This window comes from Galeopterus variegatus, unplaced genomic scaffold (genome assembly GCF_000696425.1).
Source record: "Galeopterus variegatus unplaced genomic scaffold, G_variegatus-3.0.2 Scaffold2333, whole genome shotgun sequence".
NCBI classification, from domain to species: domain Eukaryota; kingdom Metazoa; phylum Chordata; class Mammalia; order Dermoptera; family Cynocephalidae; genus Galeopterus; species Galeopterus variegatus.
The window spans coordinates 280,635-303,401 of NW_007728444.1; the positions used below are offsets into that span (position 1 = coordinate 280,635).

General features: G+C 39.9%; 1 protein-coding gene across 5 annotated transcripts in view; it reads right to left on the bottom strand.

The window, feature by feature from the left end:
* Positions 1 to 1,433: 1,433 nt before the first annotated feature.
* The window catches only part of CNIH4 (cornichon family AMPA receptor auxiliary protein 4), a 21,875-nt gene continuing 541 nt past the window's right edge, over positions 1,434 to 22,767 (bottom strand). Inside the window, exons 2-5 of one of the 5 annotated variants that reach the window (XM_008581349.1) lie at positions 19,359 to 19,427; positions 13,829 to 13,941; positions 9,467 to 9,607; positions 1,434 to 1,838 (exon numbers count right to left, since the gene is read on the bottom strand). In XM_008581349.1, coding sequence (XP_008579571.1) covers positions 1,649 to 1,838; positions 9,467 to 9,607; positions 13,829 to 13,941; positions 19,359 to 19,427 — 513 coding nt within the window. In that variant the 3' untranslated portion in view covers positions 1,434 to 1,648. Of the gene's footprint in view, positions 1,839 to 3,592; positions 4,269 to 9,466; positions 9,608 to 13,828; positions 13,942 to 15,670; positions 15,753 to 19,358; positions 19,428 to 22,767 lie in introns of those variants that run through there. The other 4 variants (XM_008581350.1, XM_008581353.1, XM_008581352.1 and 1 more) reach the window with 4 other exon arrangements.

Below are 22,767 nucleotides of genomic sequence, written 5' to 3' on the forward strand. Positions count from 1 at the left end.
CTTCAGAAGGAAGCAACTGAAAATAAAAGCAGCCTTTACCTAGGAACTTACTCTAAAGAGCAACTTGAGCTCAATACCACGTTAAGTTCGGTGAACAATCCCCTTAATGTGTTTAGACTGCGGTTATTATTGATTACTGCAGTTAAGAATGATAACCCTAAGGCTCTGAATGACTGTCAATCATTAGGACTGTATTTAACTAAAGCAAAAAAAAATTGGCTTCTACCTTTTTTTAGAACATTCATGAAAAAATATAGCTTAAATCCAAAAGGCTTCACACACTGACAGACCCTCAGAAATCCAGAATAGCCTTGTTAACTGAAGTTTCACCATACCAAAAAATATTTCAATCTCGGGGGGGGGGGGGTTGTTTTAAATAAAAGCAGTGTTTATTAGGAAAACTAAAATGATTGTATATTAACGAACAGATATGCAGTACAGGATTCAAAAATTCCGGGGGGGGGGGGGGGTGTTGTTTTAAATAAAAGCAGTGTTTATTAGGAAAACTAAAATGATTGTATATTAACGAACAGATATGCAGTACAGGATTCAAAAATTCCCTTTCTGATGACCTTCGAGAGACTTGGATTCATTTTTATGCACCTTGTTCTTTCCTCAGACCTGGAAAAAATAAACCACCTATGTTTCAACAAGTAATGAGTTTTCCCTTTTCCGTGTACAGGAATCCTTATAATCACTCAGACAGTTCCTTCTGGAACATTCCCTCTTCTTCCCCAGCCAGCCCCAGTGGGTACACCATTACAGGCTCTGGGACTAGGACAGTCAATCTTTGTTATAGAAAAAAAGTATATTTGGGGCCGGCCCGGTGGCGCACTGGATAAGTGCACCGCTTGGGAAGCGCGGCGGCGCTCCCGCCCGAGGGTTCGGATCCCACATGCAGACTGGTTCCCGCTCACTGGCTGAGCGAGGCGCGGGACCAACGCCGAGGGTTGCGATCCCGTTGCCGGTCCCCGGTCCGGTATGGGGGCAACACTGAGGGTTGCGATCTGTTGCCGGACACGGAAAAAGACAAAAGACAAAAAAAAAGAAAAAAGTATATTTGGTTTAAAGACATAAACTCAGGTGGCAGAGATGTAGGTGATAATCACAGAATTTCAAACTTACCTTCTCCATCTTGCTGCCTATTTCTATATATTAGAACAAGTTTATTCAGTTTTTTGGAACAACTAATTACACCTAGTACGTGATACTTTTCACCACAACTACCTCTGACAAAATGCTGTGAGCAAAGCTGATTTCACCAGTCTCAAGTGGACCAAATACAGCAGTTTCCTAGCCTACCATGTCTTAGAATATTTTCACAGGACTGCCTTTAAAACAATGATGATGGACTTTATGTTCCTCCACTGCTTCTTACTTCTCTGACTTAAAACATCAGACTTCTTGCTGAAAGAGCAACAGGGCAACACATACTTGTTCATTCAACCATCATTTATTGTTTGTGTGCAAGGCACTGAGGTGCCAGGAGAAGGAACATACAAATATGAATAAGAGTGTACTCTGCTCTCCAGGAGCATACAACTTAGTAGGATGGATTAAGTGCATAAAAATAACTATAATACCAGACAGACAGTGGTAAGTGCCACAGAAGACAAAGTACCATGGGAAGCTTTCTTAGCTCTCAACTTCAAAGAAAGACCAGGTCCAGGGAAGCAGATGTAGACTTATTCCTAACTCCACTGTCATCTGTGTGGCTGGTGTGAAAAGGCAGCTGAGCAAGGCCTGCTAGACTCTGAAGAACTGAGCTGCATCTTGGATCTTGCTTCCATAGCTCTCTCAGCTGAGGTTCCACTGATTGGCAAGGGCACCTGCTACCACTGAAAGGATGGAAGGAAAATGACAACACAGAGATAAAAAATACACACACAGGAGCACCCCATGGTAGTCTGCACTGATGAGGTCCTGGGTACTGCCTTTATAGAGATACAGGGAAGAGGAATTTAGGTAAGGGAGAAAGAACTCTGGACTAAACATCAGGATTTCAGATGCTCACAGTTTTGAGACCTCAGGCAATCTCTAGACCTTAGTTCTCTTTCTGGTTAGCAAAGTTGGTTAGAGGCTGCCTTGTAACACCAAAGCCAAGGGTTCAGATCCCCGTACCAGCCAGTCAACAAAAGAAAAAAAAGATGAAGTTAGATTAAATGATCTCTGAGGTCCTCTGCAACTCTCCAATCAATGAAAAGCATAGAAAATTAGCCTTTAGCATCTTAACCACAGCTTTTTTAAAGTCAGTGCCTTTCCCCCTTTTTTATAATTTGTAGAAGAGCTCCTAAAAAATTAAAATCTACAGTGAGCCCCACCTTTCCTGGCTTTGATATCAGTAATGCAAAAAAGGGTTTTTCTTTTTAACCACAGTAATGTTTCAGAAGTAAAACACTCCTGTCCTTTGTTATAAACAAGGCACCTTTGATTTGCTCAGCCTCAGCAACTTATGCCTCGTTATACGTAAACGGGCAGCTGAAAGGCTCAGCTCTCTCAACTACATGGGTTTCTATTTTGGTTATTAAGAATAGGTCAAAAGTCCACCACCACCACCTTTGAGTTTCTTTAAGTAGCTTCTGTCTCAGTTGTAACGATTTAAGTTCTCCAACAGCTTCATTGCTTTAAAAGCTTGAGCAGAACATTTGGAGGCACTGCAAGTTGGGGATGGGGGGGGGTGTGCAGCAAAGGGAAGGAACTGTTTTTTAAAGAGAAGGTGCCTCAGAGGGAAAAGGTAAGAAAAAAACATGCAAGTAAAGTAACTTCTATCTTACAGCTTCTTGGCCCTTTGCCTGGCAGAAATAAGATTACAAGGAGCAATTTCTCCCAAAGAGGAGGAAAGAACCAAGTTTATTTTGCCTACCATTTCATCTGTTCCTTTCTTGTGTTGCCAGAGCACTCACTACTTCCGTTCCTGAAGCGTGGTCTATCTGTAGAGGGAATTTAACTCAGTGGCTCCCTTGCTTCTGCCAAGGCTAGACCTAGTCCAGGGCCAAAAGGACATGCAACTTCTAATCTTCTAAGGACCACACACCTTATTTAGCCACCCAATTCTGTCTCATCAGAGTGAATAATCCCTTTGGACTCTGCCATAAAACACAGCCATGTTTTGCCTAAATGCCAATGCTTAAGATAGCAACATTAAAGCACAAACCTAGGACTGAGGATAAACTGCCAGATTCACTTTAACCTGCAAGCGTTGGCAAACGGAGCCAAGGAGGTTAACTGCTCTCATCAACAGCAAGAGTTTACAAATATAGTCCAAGGAACCAAGTTTGTTTGGATATTGCTATGTCCATGAAATGGCTTATATTGGGTCTCCCAATTCACAAAGTAATCAGTGCAGAAGGGCTGTAGGTAACCTGGCACTAAGAAGAGAACAGGCTCAATATTAGTGACATAATCCTGCTTCTAATCTGATGAGCATCTTCTACCAGATCACCTCTCCAAACCCCCTAAAACATATATCAGAGAGATCAAATACAATTGGAACAATTACAATACAAAAACAAGACCTGGCAAGAACCAGTGGAACTGTATGGGTGTGGGATGACTGTGCAGTGACTTCTAAATGAAAGCTCTTGATAAAATCTTGCTTTTTTTGATTTATTTTTCCTTTCTATAAGCAGGAATTACATTGTACCTGGGCAAATGGCTGATAACGTTTCACAAATTCTACAAAGAAAAAGATATATTTTGAAATGTCATCTTCTGTTAACATTCTTATGAAAAGATTTTTAGCTGACATAGTCCTTTTAGTCCCATAAATCTTTATACCATATTAAGTATATGAAGGTGCCACAATATAGGCAAAAAAGATAACTTTCTTTTGTCCAGATTAACGGTGTTGATTTGTAATCTGACTTTTCATTAGTCCTAAAGAGCAGCTTTGCTCATCTATTAAATTCTCCCTTTAAGTTGCATCCTTTACTACTTTGGCATGCACGGCTGGGTTGGCAGTCCTGTTCCTACATACAAATAACCATCTTCAACATACAGATGATGAAAAACACCTCCATGTGTTGGGGTTCAGGCTAAAGTTGAGAACCAGAAATCTATAAAAACTCAACTCATGTTTTTTAAATACTTTATATGGTAAAAATACAGCAAAAATAGTTTTTTATTCAAAGAGGAAAATATATACTGCTATGGTCACAGTTCTAAGGATGATTTAAGTAGTCTCTGGCTCCTCAACTGTGTACTGTAGTGTAGGGTGACTTCAACCACGGCTTCTCCAGCTTCAGTCATTTATCAAAGCTAAAATCATACTGTGGAAAGAAGAAATTAACGTTACTAATATTTCCTTACAAATGTTCCTACAGAGTCTGGTCTGTCCAGACTTGTATAAATAAGGGTCATCAAGGAACACTCATTTAAGTCAAAAACAATCATTTACACCTAAAGGAAAGAACATCTATATTAAGACCGCTCAATGTCTTATTTTTTCACTAAAAAAAGGGTTACTGGCAATAGCGGTGAGGGGGAGTATAACTTAAAACTAATGTTGGGCCATAGTTTAAAAAAAAAAATAAGCTATGTCCAGAAAAATAAACTTTTAATTCTCTAGCCAGATCTTTGCACATACTGTTGCTATACTATGCCGGAAATCCCTCCTCCCCATCCCACTCCCATCAACCCAGTAAATTTCTTTTTTTGTCTTTTTTTTTTTTTCGTGACCGGCAACGGATCGCAACCCTCAGTGTTGTGCCCATACCGGACCGGGACCGGCAACGGGATCGCAACCCTCGGTGTTGCTCCCGCACCTCGCTCAGCCAGTGAGCGGCCGGTCTGTATATGGGATCCGAACCCTCGGCGGGAGCGCCGCCGCACCTCCCAAGCGGCGTACTGTAGCAGTGCGCCACCGGGCCGGCCCTAACCCAGTAAATTTCTACTTAGGCTTCATGACTAGGCTCTCAGCCGCCTCTTTTGGGAAGCCAGACTCAGGCCAGGGCAGTTGCACAGCCTCCTTCCACAGCTCTTCATCTTCCTGCATGCTCTGGCTTCCATGGGGGTTTCTACCACCAGATTGTGAGGTCTGCTGAGACGAGAGCAGGGTCCAGGCATCACTGCTTTCATGTTCTAATATATTAACACCCCAGAACTGCAATTACCAAGCTCCAAGCTTTTACTGTAGAGATTTTGTGCTGCACCTTTGTGTCATTTGAAGTGCCTTACACAGTGTCTGACACATAGCAGTCACCCAATAAACACTCTATTAAAACTACCACAAACAATAACAAAATCATCCTTTCCTTTTAAATACCAGAATCAGCCTTGCTCTGCTGAGATCTGTGACTAAAATACACAGAAATACCCTTGCGTTACTAATGGTATAAGTGATTGGTTGTCCAAATTTAGCCATACTAAATGTACTAAGTCCACAACACAGAGCAGCAGTAGTCGCTAATACATTTTTCTTTTTTTTGGTGCGAAGTTAATTTTATTAAACCTTACAATGAATGTTGATATCATTTTTCATTATGTGACAATTTATTGGCTGGCATCTGAATACAGTAATTTTTTTGAAACAATGGGACTGACAAAAGGGTCAGAAACTAGTTTAGTAATATATGAGGGCAAAAATAGAAAAAAGAAAAAAAGAAAAGGATGACAACCAACTAACTTTAGTTTCCATGGTACCTAACTCTAAAACGGCTAAGGTTCCAAGCAAAAATGCTGCTGTTACAGTGTACAAGAATATGTTATCATCATCTCATCCAGCCCATACAATTCTGAGAAAATTAATTACAAGATTTTGCCCAAAAATTCAGCCTTAGATTTCTGCTGGGCCTCAGACACTGTTAGTGCCTTCATCAAAAAGTATTCCCAAAATTGTAAAGACTGAATAAAATACCTAAATTTGTGTTACTTTTGCAACTACATATGAGTAAATTTAATACTTATTAAGCTAACTGTACTCATTTGAACTGAACTAAACTGTACACTGTAGCCTGGTGGTGTTGGCTGAAGTTAACTTGTAAGTTTTGATTACATTTCTACAAAAATGCCCTGTTGTGGCCTGCTGGATTTTGGATGTTCCACTATTTTGATCATTTCTGTAAAAGAAATGGTCATTTAACTCAGATTAGATACGAGTCTACTTTATGAAGACAACTGGACTATAGATTTTTAAACAGTCATTTTTCTTATCCATAAATCTGACAGGCATAAGCCGAAATCAGCAAAGACAATTTGGTGCCTTTTTTGATTCTGAAGCAAGTGATTGCTCACTTGTAAAGTGTAATACCTTAATGTGTAATATTTTACAGACTCCCATGTACGGTGACTTGGGAAAATTGTTTAGGTAGTAGCTAATATTTTTGAAAGATTTTTGAGAGTTTACTATAGGTCAGCATAAACCTAAGTGCTTTACGTGTATTACATCTCAGTCCATATAACTTGATGAGGTAGGTTATTATAAATATCCCATTTTCAGATGAGAAACTGAAGGAAACACAGTTAAGAAACTAGCCCCAGGTCACACAGTAAGTGGTGGAGTTCAGATTCTGCTAAGCTAGCCCCTAACCAAAAAACCAAAAGCATAGATTCCACCAGTCTCTAAAGAAGTTGAGCATTCTTTCACAACATTAATTCTATTTAATAAGCTTTGCATGTCTCCTATGTGCAAGGTAACATGCAAGGTGTGGCAGGCACAAAGAAATCATCCTTCACATGGATCAAGCACAACTGTGCAAGGACTTTCAGGGTAAAGGGAGGTAGAAGACGGAAAAGGAATAAAAATTCTGCACTATTCTGTGACAAATCAAATTTTAAAAGATCTGGCACTTTCTTAAACTTTAAAAAACCCCAGAATACCCCCAAATACCTGAATTGTTAAGGAAAATGTGTTTTCCGAACACACACGTAATTCCACATTTTCCTGCCCTGCTCCTTAAGCCCCTTTCCTTCCCCTGCCCATGTGTCTCTCAGGCTCCAGCATCACCAGCATCACTTCTCTACTGTTTCTCATGCTCCTTAAGGCAGAATTCCTAACCCCTTGCCAGCCGTCACAGTACTTGAGGCAACACAGAAACCAGGCAGGATCAGATCACAGGGTGTAGAGGGAGAAAAAGAAAAGGTGTGGCATGCAAGAGATACAAAGAGGAGCAGCATAAAATCCTTGCAATCAAAAGCTGTTGATTTGGTAATAAAATTACTTTAAAAAACAGCAACCAAAAGCCAAGAGAAAGGTGTTACAAGACATCTGAGACTGCTCTTTCATCCTGACCCCTTGAACTATGAGTGATGCCAAGGGGTAAGGGTAATAGCAATGTGGGTGAAGATGACAAGCTGAAAAAGGAGGGGAAGGGAAGAGAGATGGAAGGAAAGGATGCACCAAAATGAGGAATGCGGCTGCCCAGGCAAACCAGTGACATAGGGTGCCTATCTTACTTAGTCGTAAAGAACCATACCCTAAACCTGCTCCCAAATTGCTTCTTGATTCCTCCAGTCCATCTTCCCATTACTTTAAATTCGACAACTGAGAGCTCAGAAACTCTTATGCATCTTTAAATCCTAAGACTTCAAGTCTACTAAGCAAGATACTGCTCCCCAATCCTGCATTTACTCCCCAAAGTGTGACTGCACAGTCTGTACCTACAGCACTACCCTAAGAAAGCTCATGTTACCAAGACCCAGACAATGTCTGCTTTGGTTTACAGCAAAAAACCTGTAGAGGTGGGGAGGGTGAAGAAAGGATAATCTTAGCTAGTTGATACTAGCTTATTTTTTGTCTCTTCAGAAATAGACAAATATAAGAGAACATATATGATGGTAAAGATACTTTCATATTATTTGACCTAAAAAAGAAATAAAAGTGGGAAGAGGTATATCATTATGTTCTTAATATTAAATTTCTATGCTCTTTATTCATCTTCTTTTTTTCCTTTTTGTCTTTTTTACTGACCAGTAACGGGATCGCAACCCTCGGTGTCGCGCCCGCACCACGCTCAGCCAGTGAGTGGGAACCGGTCTCCACATGGGATCCGAACCCTCGGCGGGAGCGCTACCACGCTCCCAAGCGGCGCACTCTCCAGTGCGCCACCGGGCCGGCCCTCTTTATTCATCTTTAATACTTGGATTAAAAATTAAGCACATTAGCACTGAGGTCAGGTATGAGAATAAGAGATTGATACTGGTGTGCTATTTCTGTCCTAGTTTTTAAAATACAGAAAAGCAAATAAGATGAATGGTGATCCTGGTATAGAGTTTGGGGTGGGGGTGGGGTGGGGTGAATGGTGAAGAGGAAACCATCTAAACCCTAATTTTAATCTAATCTACACTACTGGGTGGATTTAGCACAGTGGAAGGATTGTCAGGCAGATGCTAAATAAAATGGATCTGATTCTAAACTATTTCAGACAAAATAGCAATTTTTAAAAACTGCTATTTCTATATAGTCTCCAATCACTAGGAATCTTCTGAGTGGTAAAAGTTAAAATAAGTACAGGTTTTTCCTAATTATGCCTATGTGAAAAATTAAAATTTACTTAGGAAAAAAAAATAGGAATGATCTAGTTAAAGCTTTGACACAAAGGTCAACCTGTCTTCCAGCTTCTTAAAGGTTTTATCGGGGCCGGCCCGGTGGCGCACTGGATAGTGCGCCGCTTGGGAAGCGTGGCGGCGCTCCCGCCCGAGGGTTCGGATCCCACATACAGACCGGTTCCCGCTCACTGGCTGAGCGAGGCGCGGGAGCAACACCGAGGGTTGCGATCCCGTTGCCGGTCCCCGGTCCGGTACGGGGGCAACACTGAGGGTTGCGATCCGTTGCTGGACACGGAAAAAGACAAAAGACAAAAAAAAAAAAAAAAAAAAAAGGTTTTATCGAATCATATACACGTGAATATGTTTTCTCTCCTTTGCTCTATTCTAAGGGTCTATGATGGACAAAGGAAAAGGCAGCATGTTCATCTCTAAAACACAAGGAATAAATTTAAGTTTAAAACAGGACTACATAAGGTGTCCAGTATCTGACAGACAATCTTCATATTAATTCTTATTTCCAATGTGTTATAACTGGAAGACTGATGCAATTTTACCAGAACAGATCACTTAGCGTGCTGGAGAATCAGCATTACACCTAAATCCCTAAATGCCAAGAAAGAACAGCCCAATTTGGATACAAGTTGTTGAGAGCTGCTGCCAGTGGTAGGATCCCCAGAGACCCATGCAGTGGAACCTCACAGCTAGATACTAGGCCAGAAAAAGAATAGCAAAGACAATCTTAAGCATGTTGACAGCCTCAACAGCTAAAGAATAACTGAGACACTGCAGAGTAACTCTACTGTAGGTCAGACATGCTGATTCAGTGATATACATGAAAAACCTACATAGCCACAAGAAATTCACATATACCCAAAAGACCTGCAACATCAATGCAAAATCCCCATAGTAATATCTCATCCACAGAAGTAGACGTGGCATCTAGGAAAATGCCAGGAGTTTAAAAAAAAAAAAAACAACTCACCTATAAAGATACATGAAGAAACAGAGCAAGTGGAAACCAAGCTTGATCATGGCTTCTTTCATGTGTGACTTCAGCTGCCCTCGATTGTGTATTTCTGTTGGATCAAACACTCCCATGTTACCACTTGGCACCATAATGAACCTGATAAATTAAAGGATACACACATTGGAAGGAAAATCAAATCATCAACATAAATAGTCAAAAACCAATATAAGTAACCAATAATAATTAACCTTTAAAAGTGAAGCAATCACAGAAGCCTTAAATTCAGACCAAATATGAACAGAGTAATATGATGATGTCATGCACTACTACTTAGTTTTCTTCTGGAAGTTATAAAACTGTTAATTTTTGGTATGATTTTGTGCCCTCTGAAACAAAAACAGTAACATTCCAGAGAAGGATATTTGAGACTCTTATCTATCTTCTGTAGAAAACTACCAAGCTAGCCCTTTTCCATTACACACAGGTTAAAGGAGGCTCCAAAGCTCAGTGGGTGAGAGCACAGTGTTATAACACCAAGGTCAAGGGTTCAGATCCCCATACTGGGCAGCCACCCCACCCTACCCACCCCCCCAAAAAAGAGAAGCTCCAAAACCAAACCAATTTTATCAAGTTCTTAGAAACTTCTTTAGAAAAATGGGGAAATTAAGTAAATTGAGTTACTTTGAGAGGATCAATGAGTTTAAGTGTCTGGGCTTCAATATCCAAGCTGTGCCATTTGTGTATTTACTTGCCCTAACTTAGCATTGGTCATGACCTCTTCCTGCTCTCAGGTCTAAGCTTCCTCCCGTACTACCTTGGGTTTCTCACCCTTGCCACACAGTTTCTCAGTTGGCACTTCTGTGAAATGCAAAGGCCTCTCTGAGTTCCTAAAATATTAAATTCTCTTCCAAATTCTAGTAGCCCATCTATAGCTGAATAGAAGGTATTTTCATTTGAATATCCAGATAACATCTCCAAATAGTCTCAGTCTTATCCTCTGACTTGTAGGTGATGGAATGAGAGTGTCAACATTTCCTTAGTGGTCCTAAAAAATTTCCTCTTACCCAATTCTGACTTCTGTCTTTCTCATCTTTCATAGCCAGTCCATTAAACTCTTGTCTATTCTTTCTTACTACCACCAACTATGTAGTCGTCTCATTTTTATTCCCACTATCACAACCCTTTTCCAGCACTATGTTACTGACTCCTGGTCTCTGAACTGGTTTCCCTACCTCCCGGCTCTTCTCCATCCAATCATTACTACACAATGCTTCCAGAAAAATCTTCCCAAAGCATAATTCATTTTATGTCAACTTAGCTGCTTGAAAACATATAAAGCAAGGAAGATATATGAACAACTAATAATCAAATTAAAAGATATTCAATATCATTAGTCATTAAGGAAATGTGAATTGAAGCCACAGTGAGATACCCACTCCACACCCAATAGTATGGCTAACACAAAAAAGACACAAAATAACAAGTGCTGGCAAGGATGTAGAGAAATTAGAACCCTCACACACAGTTGGCGAGAATGTAAAATAGCACAGCTCCTTTTGAAAACACTCAGGCAGTTCTTCAAAAGATGAAATATCAAGCTATCATATGACTCAGTAATTCCACTCCTAGGTATCTACCCAAGAGAAATGAAAATATGTCTATACAAAAACTTGCACATGAATGTTCTAGGACAATTAATCATAATAGGCAAAAAGTGGAAACAACCCAAATGCCCATCAATTACAAATGGATAAACAAAATGTGGTATATTCACACAATGAAATATTATTCAGCAATAAAAAAGAATGAAGTACTAATACATGCTACAACATGGATGAACTTTGAAATGTTATGGTAAGTGAAAGAGGCCAGTCATAAAAGAGCGCATATTGATCCCCTTTATATGATATGTATGTTCAGAATAGGTAAGATTTAGAGACAATATAGAATGGTGGCTGCCTGCAGCTAGGGAGGACAGGGAGTAGGGACAACTGCTAATGGGTTTGGGGCTTCTTTTTGGGTGATAAGAATGTTCTAAAATAGACTGTGGTGATGGTTGCATAAAACTATAAATATGGTAAAAACATATTGATAGTACACTTAAAATGGGTGGATTTTATGCTACCAGGAGCCACATTTATATATAAACTCGTTGGACCAGCATTCAAGATTCTCTGTGACCCACCCAAACTGACTTTTCCAGCTTCGTCTATTACCAGTCCTCCATCTACATAATTTCAGCCTAATGGTCCTTCACTATCCCTTGTGTTTGTACAAGCCTTCCCTTCTACCTCTCCCCTTATTCTTTGAACACGGGGGAATTCTCATCCCCACTCCTCTCTGTCAAAGCTCTTCCATCCTATGAGGCTCTGCTCAGACACCACTGCCTCTTTGAAACTCTTCCAGTAATCCAACTTTCCTCCCAACCCATAAACCCTTAGTATCCTCATTATTCATCTGGCAACTACTTTACACTTGCCTTAGGACAACCCTTATTTAACTAGCATATTTTGTTATTCAATGTTCTGCCTCTTTGTCCTGATAGAGTCCATTTCATATATGTCTGTAGACCCAATAGCATGAAGTACAGTGGTCTGAAAAGAACAAAAGATCAATCTATTGATTTTTTTTAACCTTTTTAAATAGGAGGTAAGCATGTACCCAGCAGACAGAGACTATCACTTTAGTTATCAGGGCAATAAATACACATGATCTTTATTTCATAATTATAGGAAAATGGAATCACTGGACTTGATTGACTTCATAGAGCCTTCTATCACAGTCTTTACTATATAAAAAAATTATGCCAAACCTTCTTCTTCCTCTAGCACATTTTTAATTCTAGTAGATATGACTGACAGTGTGGTCTGGGATATCATTAAGATCCACCGTCTTAGAGGTTCCAGTCGCCACTCTCACTCCCAAATTTGTGTTTCATTTAGTGGGACCACAGGGAGACTTAGCTGTATTAAAAGTCTTCACGGGACTGGCCCTCACCAGAAGTGTAAGGAATCTGTGTTCCTCCCAGCACTGAACTCAGGTTAGGGTATTGGTCTACGAAACTGATCACAGGAGAACAATAAGAAACTTAAAAGAAAAAAAAAAAAAATTCTACCCCAGGAGACCTACCCTCTAGAAAAGAGGTACAGAGATTTAAAAATTTTTCCCTAGCTCAGGTTCTAGTCTCATGATCTTTACAAGATCATTCTCCCAAATCCACTCCTTCCCTCATCTCTACTGCCTTACATTATCTTTTCATGTGCTTCCTATCCTCCTCCAGCCCTTTTTCTCTTCTGTCCTTTTTATTCTAACTGGACTTTACAACATCATGCTTAAAAATCAGCCAATGAGTAGTTTTACGCAAAAAACTTAGACACACGTAAAATTAAAATAAAACTTTAAAATGTAGTAGAACAGCAATCCATTAACATAAAAATAATTCCAGGCTTGTCAAGATTATTTCACAGCTCTTCACAAGAAAACGTTATGTACAATAGCCCAACTATAAAATTATATCCAATTAGTGCTTCCATTGAGCTATTTTTGAACAACCTTCCTAAATTAAGTGAAAAATTTTGATAAGTTACCTAATTTGCAGGCTTTAAAATGTAATTTTCTTTGGAGTATTCCAAGTTCACGATAATTAAAAACTGCAGATGTAAACAACAAGGGCCTTATATCCTCAGGCTTTTGACCATTCTTAAAGGAAAATAATATTTAAGGCAATAAAAAAAAACACTTCGAGGGCCGGCCCGGTGGCACACTGGAGAGTGCGCCGCTTGGGAGCGCGGCGCCGCTCCCGCCAAGGGTTCGGATCCCACGTGGAGACCGGTTCCCGCTCACTGGCTGAGCGCAGTGCGGGCGCAACACCGAGGGTTGCGATCCCATTACCGGTCAGTAAAAAAGACAAAAAGGAAAAAAAAAAACACTTCGAGGGCCGAGCCCATGGTGCACTCGGGAGAGTGCGGCGCTGGGAACGCAGCGACGCTCCTGCTGCGGGTTCGGATCCTACATAGGGATGGCCAGTGCGCTCACTGGCTGAGCACGGTGTGGGCGACACCACACCAAGGGTTGCGATCCCCTTACCCGTCACAAAAAAGACAAAAAAAAAAAAACCACTTCAAAAGTCTTTAGACATCACAACATTACATATTTTATAAATTTATACATGTAAATTTATGTTTTTACTACAAGACTGAACCACGCAAATTGCCATCTGCCCAGTATGCCAACATGAACAAAAATTTATGCTGATTTAATGAAGCATTCTGCAGTTCTTTATTTTACTACTGTGTTTTACGGAAAAAAGAAGAGGCTGTTAAAATGTTTTTTAAAATTTAACTGCCCTTACACAAAACAGTAAACAAACTTACTTACCGATATATATTCCAAGTGGCAACCGGTAAGTTGAGAAGGAAGATGAACCAGTGCAATGAAACAAGCATTAACATAGTAACGATGGTATGGCCAATCAATTCTGGAATTACCCACTGCAAGGAGAGAACATAGTATTACATCTCACGGCTATGTCCTTCCTCATGTATATGTTATTTGAAGCTAAATCAATGAATATACAAAGTACTTATAAGCTACTGTTTCCAAGATTATTTTTAGACTCAGATGTCCCAGATTTGCTTACTGCTGTAACTGCTTACTCCGTGCAAATACACCAAGGCATGGCTTATAAATAAAGCACTTAAATTTCAATTACGTTTTATCCTAAACAAAGGCTTAGATTCATTCACTAAGAAAGTTTGAATGACAACTAGGGAAAAAATGGAGTATTATTTACTTTCTATTCCAATATCTACACTAAAGCCTCTTACTGTAATTGGGATGGTTTACATCTATATGCATCCTGCCTTTCAAGTCAAAACATCAGGGCCAGCCCGGTGGCGTACTCGGTAGAGTGCGGCGCTTGGGAGCACGGCGGCGCTCCCGCCGAGGGTTCGGATCCAATATAGAGACCAGTCTGCTCACTGGTTGAGCGCGGTGCGGGTGCGACACCGAGGGTTGCGATCCCGTTACCGGTCACGAAAAAAGACAAAAAGGAAAAAAAAAAAAATCAATCTTAAGCATTTCCCAATATCCAGAATCCTGTAGATCCATTTCATATTCAGAATAAAAAAAAAATTTTAGGGCCGACCCCGTGGCGCACTCAGGAGAGTGCAGCGCTGGGAGCGCAGCAGCGCTCCCGCCACGGGTTCGGATCCTATATAGGGATGGCCAGTCTGCTCACTGGCTGAGCGCAGTGCGGCCGGTCACAAAAAAGAATTAAAAAAAATTTTTTTTAAAGTAACAGCTCAAAGATGCCCAAATATGGGCCGGCCCGGTGGCGCACTGGAGAGTGCGCCGCTTGGGAGCGCGGCGGCGCTCCCGCCAAGGGTTCGGATCCCATGTGGAGACCGGTTCCCGCTCACTGGCTGAGCGCGGTGCGGGCGCAACACCGAGGGTTGCGATCCCGTTGCCGGTCCCCGGTACGGGCGCGACACCGAGGGTTGCAATCCCATTGCCGGTCCCCGGTACAGGCGCAACACCAAGGGTTGCCATCCCGTTACCGGTCAGTAAAAAAGACAAAAGGGGGAAAAAAAAAAAAAAGATGCCCAAATATAATGAACCAGGATGCCAGAATCCTGGACTTTGTAGGGGCCTATGCCCTTTTCTATGCTCTTTGTTCACTACGTAATTTTCTAGTTCTCATGAATCAACATCTATTGTGGCAGGATTCTCAACTCATTAATAGTCTTCCTCTCCTATGAGTACAGATTTTTCTTTTAATGTTAATTCCTTTAGTAGAACTTAGCTTTTAATGAAAGAAACTGGTATTCCCCACTTTCAGAAATGAGGAAAACAAAACTCAGAAAGATTAGGTAAATCCTCCGAGCTCACACAGCTACACAGCAGCAGAGCAATATAGTGTAAACCCAGGCACAGTGTAGCTTGCATTTAGATTTCAGATATTTTTTGGAAACAAAGTAGTAGAGATTTTCTGGGCCTTAAACCTAACTTGCACTCAATTGGAACTTTCCCATATGTAATATTCATTTCAAAAAGTGTAACCAATTTAGTATAATGCTTACAAGTGTGAGCTGCAAAGTCAAACAAGCCTAGAATGGAATGCATGCTATGTCCTATTTATTAGCTGTGCAATCTTGGGAAAAGTTACCTACTCTGTGTATGCCACAATTTTCTCATCTATAAAATGGAGATAATACCTACCTTAAGAAGTTGTTGTAGAAAATTAGATGAAATAACATATGTAAGCCACATGCACAGTAAGTACTCAAAAAAATGTTAGCTGTTGGGGCTGGCCCGGTGGCGCACTGCGCTAGTGCGCCGCTTGGGGAAGCGCGGCGGCGCTCCCGTCGAGGGTTCGGATCCCACATACAGACCGGTTCCCGCTCACTGGCTGAGCGAGGCGCGGGGGCAACACCGAGGGTTGCGATCCCGTTGCCGGTCCCGGTCCGGTACGGGGGCAACACTGAGGGTTGCGAACCGTTGCCGGACATGGAAAAAGACAAAAAAAAAAAAAAATGTTAGCTGTTGTTACTACTACTTTCCAAGCTATCAGACACTACAGCAGTAGCTTCCAGACTTTGGATTTCTCAATGTGGGCCACAGTCATCTTTGTTTTACACAGACACATGAGTTTCAGGAAGTGTTACTTAACCTCATGATGTTTGGTTTACTGACTTCCGACCAAGCCCTTTGTTTTCTGTCTCTTCCCTCCTTAATGATATGTTCATCCCCTAACTTGTCAGAACACTGGCCCTAGGGCTTATATACCCCAGGCAGGAACTTACAGTATCCTTCTCTGGAGTAACTTAAGTAGCTCAAGAGAAAATACCTACAAAACCCAGCTATTTTAAGTACCCAACAAGAGTCCAAGTAGCCACCAATTACCCTACAGAGAAGTATACTAATCAACTAACAAGCCTAGACCACCCAAGAAGCTTTCAATGAGCACTGTACTGCTTTACCCTTAAATACAGATAGCCATATATCAGAAATTTGAGAAAAGCCTCAAAAATGAAAGAAAGAGGGAGGAAAAAAACAAAGGGAAAGGAACTTGGAGGAAACATATAATGTAGGAAGCTCAAGAAAATTTCAAAAGTATTATAATCAGTATTCTCAGAGAACTAAGAGAGTCAAATATGAATTAAGAGAAAAAAACTCTTAGAAATTAAAATTTTAACCTAAATGCTATATTTACTAGAAAATTCAGAAGATAAAGCAGAGGAAATCATAAAATGAAAAAGGTTGAAAAACCCAAAGGAATAAAAATAAGAAAAAAGAATTGGCAGATCAATCTAGCAGATCAACTATCTAGTTAATAAAGTTGTAGGAAAAGAAGAGAGAAAAAAAGGGGGGAAGACGTTATCAAAGAAAGAATAAAAGAATATTTCCCACAAAGAAAGAGCCTATAAGAAGTCCAAAACAACAAATGAAAAAGGCCTAAACAAGGGTACACCACTGCAAAATTTCAAAACACAGAGGATAAACAAAAGACTCTAAAACTTCTGTAGAGAGGACAAGAGAGAGTGAGCTATTAAAAAGGATAATAAATCAAAATGATAACAGACTTCTCAACTTGAATAACACTGAAAGTCAGAAGCCCAAACAATATCTTTAAAATTCTGAAAGAAAAATCTTTTCCAACCTAAAACTCTGTACTCAGACAAACTATTAATCAAGGGTAAGGGTAAGACATTTTCAGACACAGAGGCCCAAAATTGAATTCCCATGTACCATATTTCAAGAGGCTTCTCAGGCAAAATGAGGTAGTAGGCCACGAAGAAAGAAGACATGAGATCCAAGAATCAGGGGATCCAGAACAAGAATCCCAGAATGAAAACTGTGAAACAGCCAGAAGAGCAACCAGTTCAGAGTACAAGAGGATGGGGGTCTCGAGGAGAAATGTCACCTGCGAAAAAAATTAAATGATAGATTATTTTAATACCTTTTACCATGTAGAAAATAGTACTGAAGGGCTTTATAGATGTTTTTGAAAAGACTTAGTAATAGGTAAATAGAAAACTAAGAAAGTAAAGAAATGTGACAACTATTAACACTGGGAAAGACAAAGCTACCCAGAAAAAAACAAAAGAAAGAAAAATATGATCACTGTCTTCTATGAGGCTCAGCAATCAAAAAAATGTACATAATTACAATGCAATAGTACACCATAATGATGTAAACACTGAATATGAATAAAAAGGAAAACAGAAAGATGGAAGAGGACACGTTTAAGAAAACGGGTACCTAACAACTAAATCTTTCTCTACCGTACTGAGAAGTCAGTAGATAATATTTAAAATTAACAAATCTTACTTCTGCATTTGAAGAAAAAGGAAAACTAAAATTAACAAATGAAGAATTAGCAGTGCAAGCATATAAAAGAGAAATATGGATATAAATACCAGAAAGAAATTAACAGCACAAATGCTGAAATCAGTTGCACCTAAAAAGCAAGACAGATGAGATTTAAAGGGGTCAGGAGAAGAGTATTCTTTCTCACTATAAACTTCACAGTACCATTGACTTTAGTTGTGTACAAGTATAACTTTCACAAAAATAAAACTTAGCATTTAAAAACTACTTAACTTTGGGCCAGCCCATGACTCACTTGGGAGACTGTGGTGCTCATAACAACAAAGCCACAGGGTTCGGATCCCTATATAGGGATGGCCGGTTTGCTCACTTGGGAGAGCGTGGTGCTGACAAGACCAAGTCAAAGGTTAAGATCCCCTTACCAGTCATCTTAAAAAAAAAAAAAAAACACTACTTAACTTCAAATCCAAGTTGTAACTTTCTCAGTAGAAGAATACAGGAAATGTTTTGTATGTAGATTTTTACTTTTATAAAAGAAAGCCCACAAAGCATCTAAAACATTGAGTAAGCAAGAAATATAAAGAGAAATAAAATCTACTTGATTTTTAGAAATCTATCATTCTTCTAAAGACGAGCAGGAATATAGTTAACTACAAATTTTTTTTTTTCCTTTTTGTCTTTTTTCGTGACCGGTAACGGAATCGCAACCCTCGGTGTCGCGCCCACACCGCGCTCAACCAGTGAGTGGACCGGTCTCTATATGGGATCTGAACCCTCAGCGGGAGTGCCACCGCGCTCCCAAGCGCCGCACTCTACCGAGTGCGCCACTGGGCCAGCCCTAGAAATTTTAACTTTCCATAGCTATACTCTTCCAAACAAAGTATAACTTTATTTTCTTTATGGGTCAGAGAAACTTAAGTAGTCTGAAGATGTGGAAGACACATGGCAATCATTTTTAGGTCAAGCCAAAAGCACCTTTCAGCACTGTACTTTTATATGAACTTTCATCCAGAAAGCTGTCTGCTCATCTCACAAAATGAATCCGGGCCAACTGGTTTCCCTGTACCTAGACAAGCTCTGCAATTCAGAGTATTTTTGCCAATATAAAGTTCTGACTATATATACTAAAGGTAAAAAAGGCCTTTAAAACAAATCAACTAAATAAACTAAGTCCACTTCTCAGCAAGTCACACAAGAAAGGTCTTCTTTCATTCAACAAAAGACAGACTGAGCTTCTTCCACAAGTGGGAGGAGGGGGTTTGGACACAGAAGACAAAAACAATTACCCTCTTAATGAACGTTTGCCTAGTCTGAGTAATGATGTCCACTGTAGACAAGGGGACAAGGAGCATCCAGAGTAAAGAAACAAAATTTCAAGTCAGATCTTCTAGCATAATTTCAATATGTTTTACATATTAAAATATTGCAAAACACAGCAGTTCTACCAACATTCCAATGAATAAGAAACAACACGCTCTCTAAAATTAAAATACATGTTGATTATCTATAATAATCTCTAATACAGAAAATGAAGAACCATCTTCAGTGCCAGAAAATGAGCAAAGAAATGTCTTACCTTGTTTAATTTTGAGCAACATGATCTAGCATTAATGTAATCACATTCTAAATCAGACAATGTAATTATCTGATGATCAAGATAAGGAATTATTACATTTCTTTTATATTTCTTTTAAAACAACTATGTATTTAAGATTCAGAAAGCAATCCCAGTTGCAAGACAGAATTAGATTTGACTTGAAAAAAATTCAGTTAGTTCCTTAAAGTTCACTCATCAAACAATTCAATTTCCTTATTTATGTTCCTTCTACAAATTATTTTCACAAAGTAATCCTCTTATTATGCTCAAATCTAATCTGACCCATACCAAAACTTTTAGTCTGAGTTCCTCAAATGTGGAACATTGGCTATATAAGAAATGGAAAACCTATAAAAATATTTTAAATGTTAAAAATCTGGTTAGAAAAATAGTATTTACTTATGATATATCCACAAAATGTCTTTGAAGACTGAAGATGCGAATAAAGAAAACCAGATACAAAACTATCACCACTACTACTGTCACATGTTGACAGTAGAATGTCTCAAAAGTTGGATTACAGATGATTTTTTTTTCCTTAATACTTTTCTCTATTTTCCAAACTCTCCAAACTGAAACAAATATTGGAACTCGGCAAAAAATGATTTTTACGGGCCAGCCCCATGGTGCACTCGGGAGAGTGCAGCGCTGGGAGCACAGCTGCGCTCCCGCCGCGGGTTCAGATCCTATATAGGGATGGCCGGTGCGCTCACTGGCTGAGCGCGGTGTGGGCAACACCACACCAAGGGTTGCGATCCCCTTACCAGTCACAAAAAAGACAAAAAAAAAATGTTTTTTAGTACAAAGTATAAACTCACAAATAAAACCTGAGAGACAGAAGGACATAAAGGGAAAGGTCCTCAATTGAACAGTATATTATCTGGGATTTATTTTAAAACGTTCCACCATACTCTCCCCAATAGTTAAGAGAGATGAAAACTGATGAAAATCACTGAAGGTGAATGATAGAAACATGGGACTTATTACACAATTCTCTCTACTTTTGTTCGTTTGAAAATGTCCATTAAAACTAGTAAAAAGAAATGTTCTCAACTAAATACTAAACATTCCTCCTATCACCTCCTAAGTCAAATTCATTACTTTCTCCACAAATTGCTCCTCTTCCAATTTGTTTTATTTCCGTCAATGACACAAACATCATTTGCCCAGGCTCAGATTAGGGAAAGCTACCTCTCTGCCTTCTGTTTCCTATCTTGTAATCAATCATTACCAAGTCCTGGCAATCATTTCTTCCTAATATCAGTCATGTTATTCCCTCTTTTCACCTGCCCACAATCAGCACTCTGTTTCAAAATCTATCCCCTATGGCTTATCTTCCGGTCTTTCCTATTTCTTATCCCTTATGGTTTATCTTCCAATCTTTCCTATTTCCAATCCACTCTCCTGATTCACCTTCCTAATATACCACTTTGGGTTTTTTTTTTTTTTTTTAATTTGTTTAATTGACAAACAAAAATGTATTTTTCACATACAACATGATGTTTTGAAGAATATATACATTGTGGAATGACTAAATCTAGCTAATATATGCATTACCTCACATCATTTCTGTAGTGAGCACATTTTATATGCCCTCTCACAGTATTTTTCAAAAATACAATATATTGTTAACTATAGTCACCATGTTGTACTATAGCTATCTTTCTCATGTCAAAGATCTCTAATTTATTTCTCGTAACTGAAATTTTGCATCCTTTGACCAAAAACCACTTTATTTCAAAAATATTCAACAGCTCCCTATTTTATCCTGCTAACAGCAGTATAAAAAGTGAAAGCTCTCCCTCTTCGCCCTTAACATTCAAGCCTTCCAAAATCTGACCTAATCCTGCCTTTCCAATCTAACTTTGTTCTATCGCCAAAAATCAACCATGTTCTCCAGATTCCTTAACTTTGTCACCCAGAAATACCATGAATATACCTAGCTCTGCACCTTTGCTCTTGCCAGTGTCTGATTTTGAATTTCCACTGCATTCCCTCTCTATAGGTTTTGTTCACCATTCGAAGTCCAGGAGAACTCCTATACCCTACATGAAGTCTACCCTGTCCATTTTTTACCTCTTACCTCTAATACTAAGCACAACTATCCTAAAATGCAGTAATACAATATGGTGGATTTCATCGAAACACATCCCAACTGTACCTTAATGTCTATCAACGTCAAACACCCTATCTAACATTTTCTCACATACATAAATTGGTGTAAGCCAAAGTTATTTTAAATTATCAAGCCAGTTTTCCAAACTACAAAAAAAGAAAAAGAAACCCAGATTCATTTCTGAGTGTAAACTACAGTTCCTTTTTTTCACAAGAGGAACATAAGTCATTAAAACTTAGGCAAGTGATGCTGCCGTTTCAGTCAGCTCCCCAAAGCTAACAAACTCGGGGCTGTTCTCATTAGAACTCATCAAAGTAAAACCTGCTCCTCAATCGAGGCAGGTGGGGGCGGGAAGTCAGAGCCATATTTACCAACATTAGCTAGGGGGCAGTTGCTAGGGGGCAGGCACCCATGTTCTCATTGTACCTATGTAGGAAATAAACATTTCCCATTTTAAAGATAACAAAACTGAAGCTTAGAAAGGGGGAGTAACGTACACAGCAAATAACTAGCTTAGCAGGGAGTCCTGATCCCAAATTTTGTCCTTTTCCACTACAACAGACAGCTTGTCCAAAATACAACATGAAGTCACATTGGAACCATACTCTGTACGACTACCCTAAAGCCAGCATGCTCTAGCAAACAAAAAGTTTTATCGATCAGAAAGGGGTACATGTGATTTCCAAGGAAAGAAGATAAAATGCAGAGTTCCTCATGCGCTTTTCCTATCTCACACTTAATTACTTCAAACTGGATTGTGCGTTACAACATTGGGCAACAACTAAGACAAGTTCCCGCAAAAGGCTACTATAGTGTTAGGTTCAGCAACCATTTACTGGTCTGGAAAATAGTCCAATACTCTAACATGAATAGCTACATAAAATACTGAAGTTTTAATATGAGCCGACGCAGAAAAATTTAAAAGTTGAGAAAAGACTGGGAACTACATCACGTGTAGTTACTGAACTTACAAATCTGCAATCGCCAGGGGCAACCAAAATCCTCACTTTGCCGATAGTTTTGTAAACTCCCTCCCCACACACACTACAGAACAGCACCGCGAGGGAAGCGCTCGGCCCGCTCCTGGCGTGAGCCGACTCCGGGTGCAAGGGTCCCCACGGGCACCAGCACCGCGGGACAAAGCGGCGGGCGCGGCTGCCCGCGGACGAGGGCGGCCCAGGGCCTCCGCCCGCCCCGGCGACCGCCCGGGACCCTCAGCGCGGGTCTCTGGGAAATCCGCTACCCTTGGCTCCCGAACGCCGGAAGGGAGGC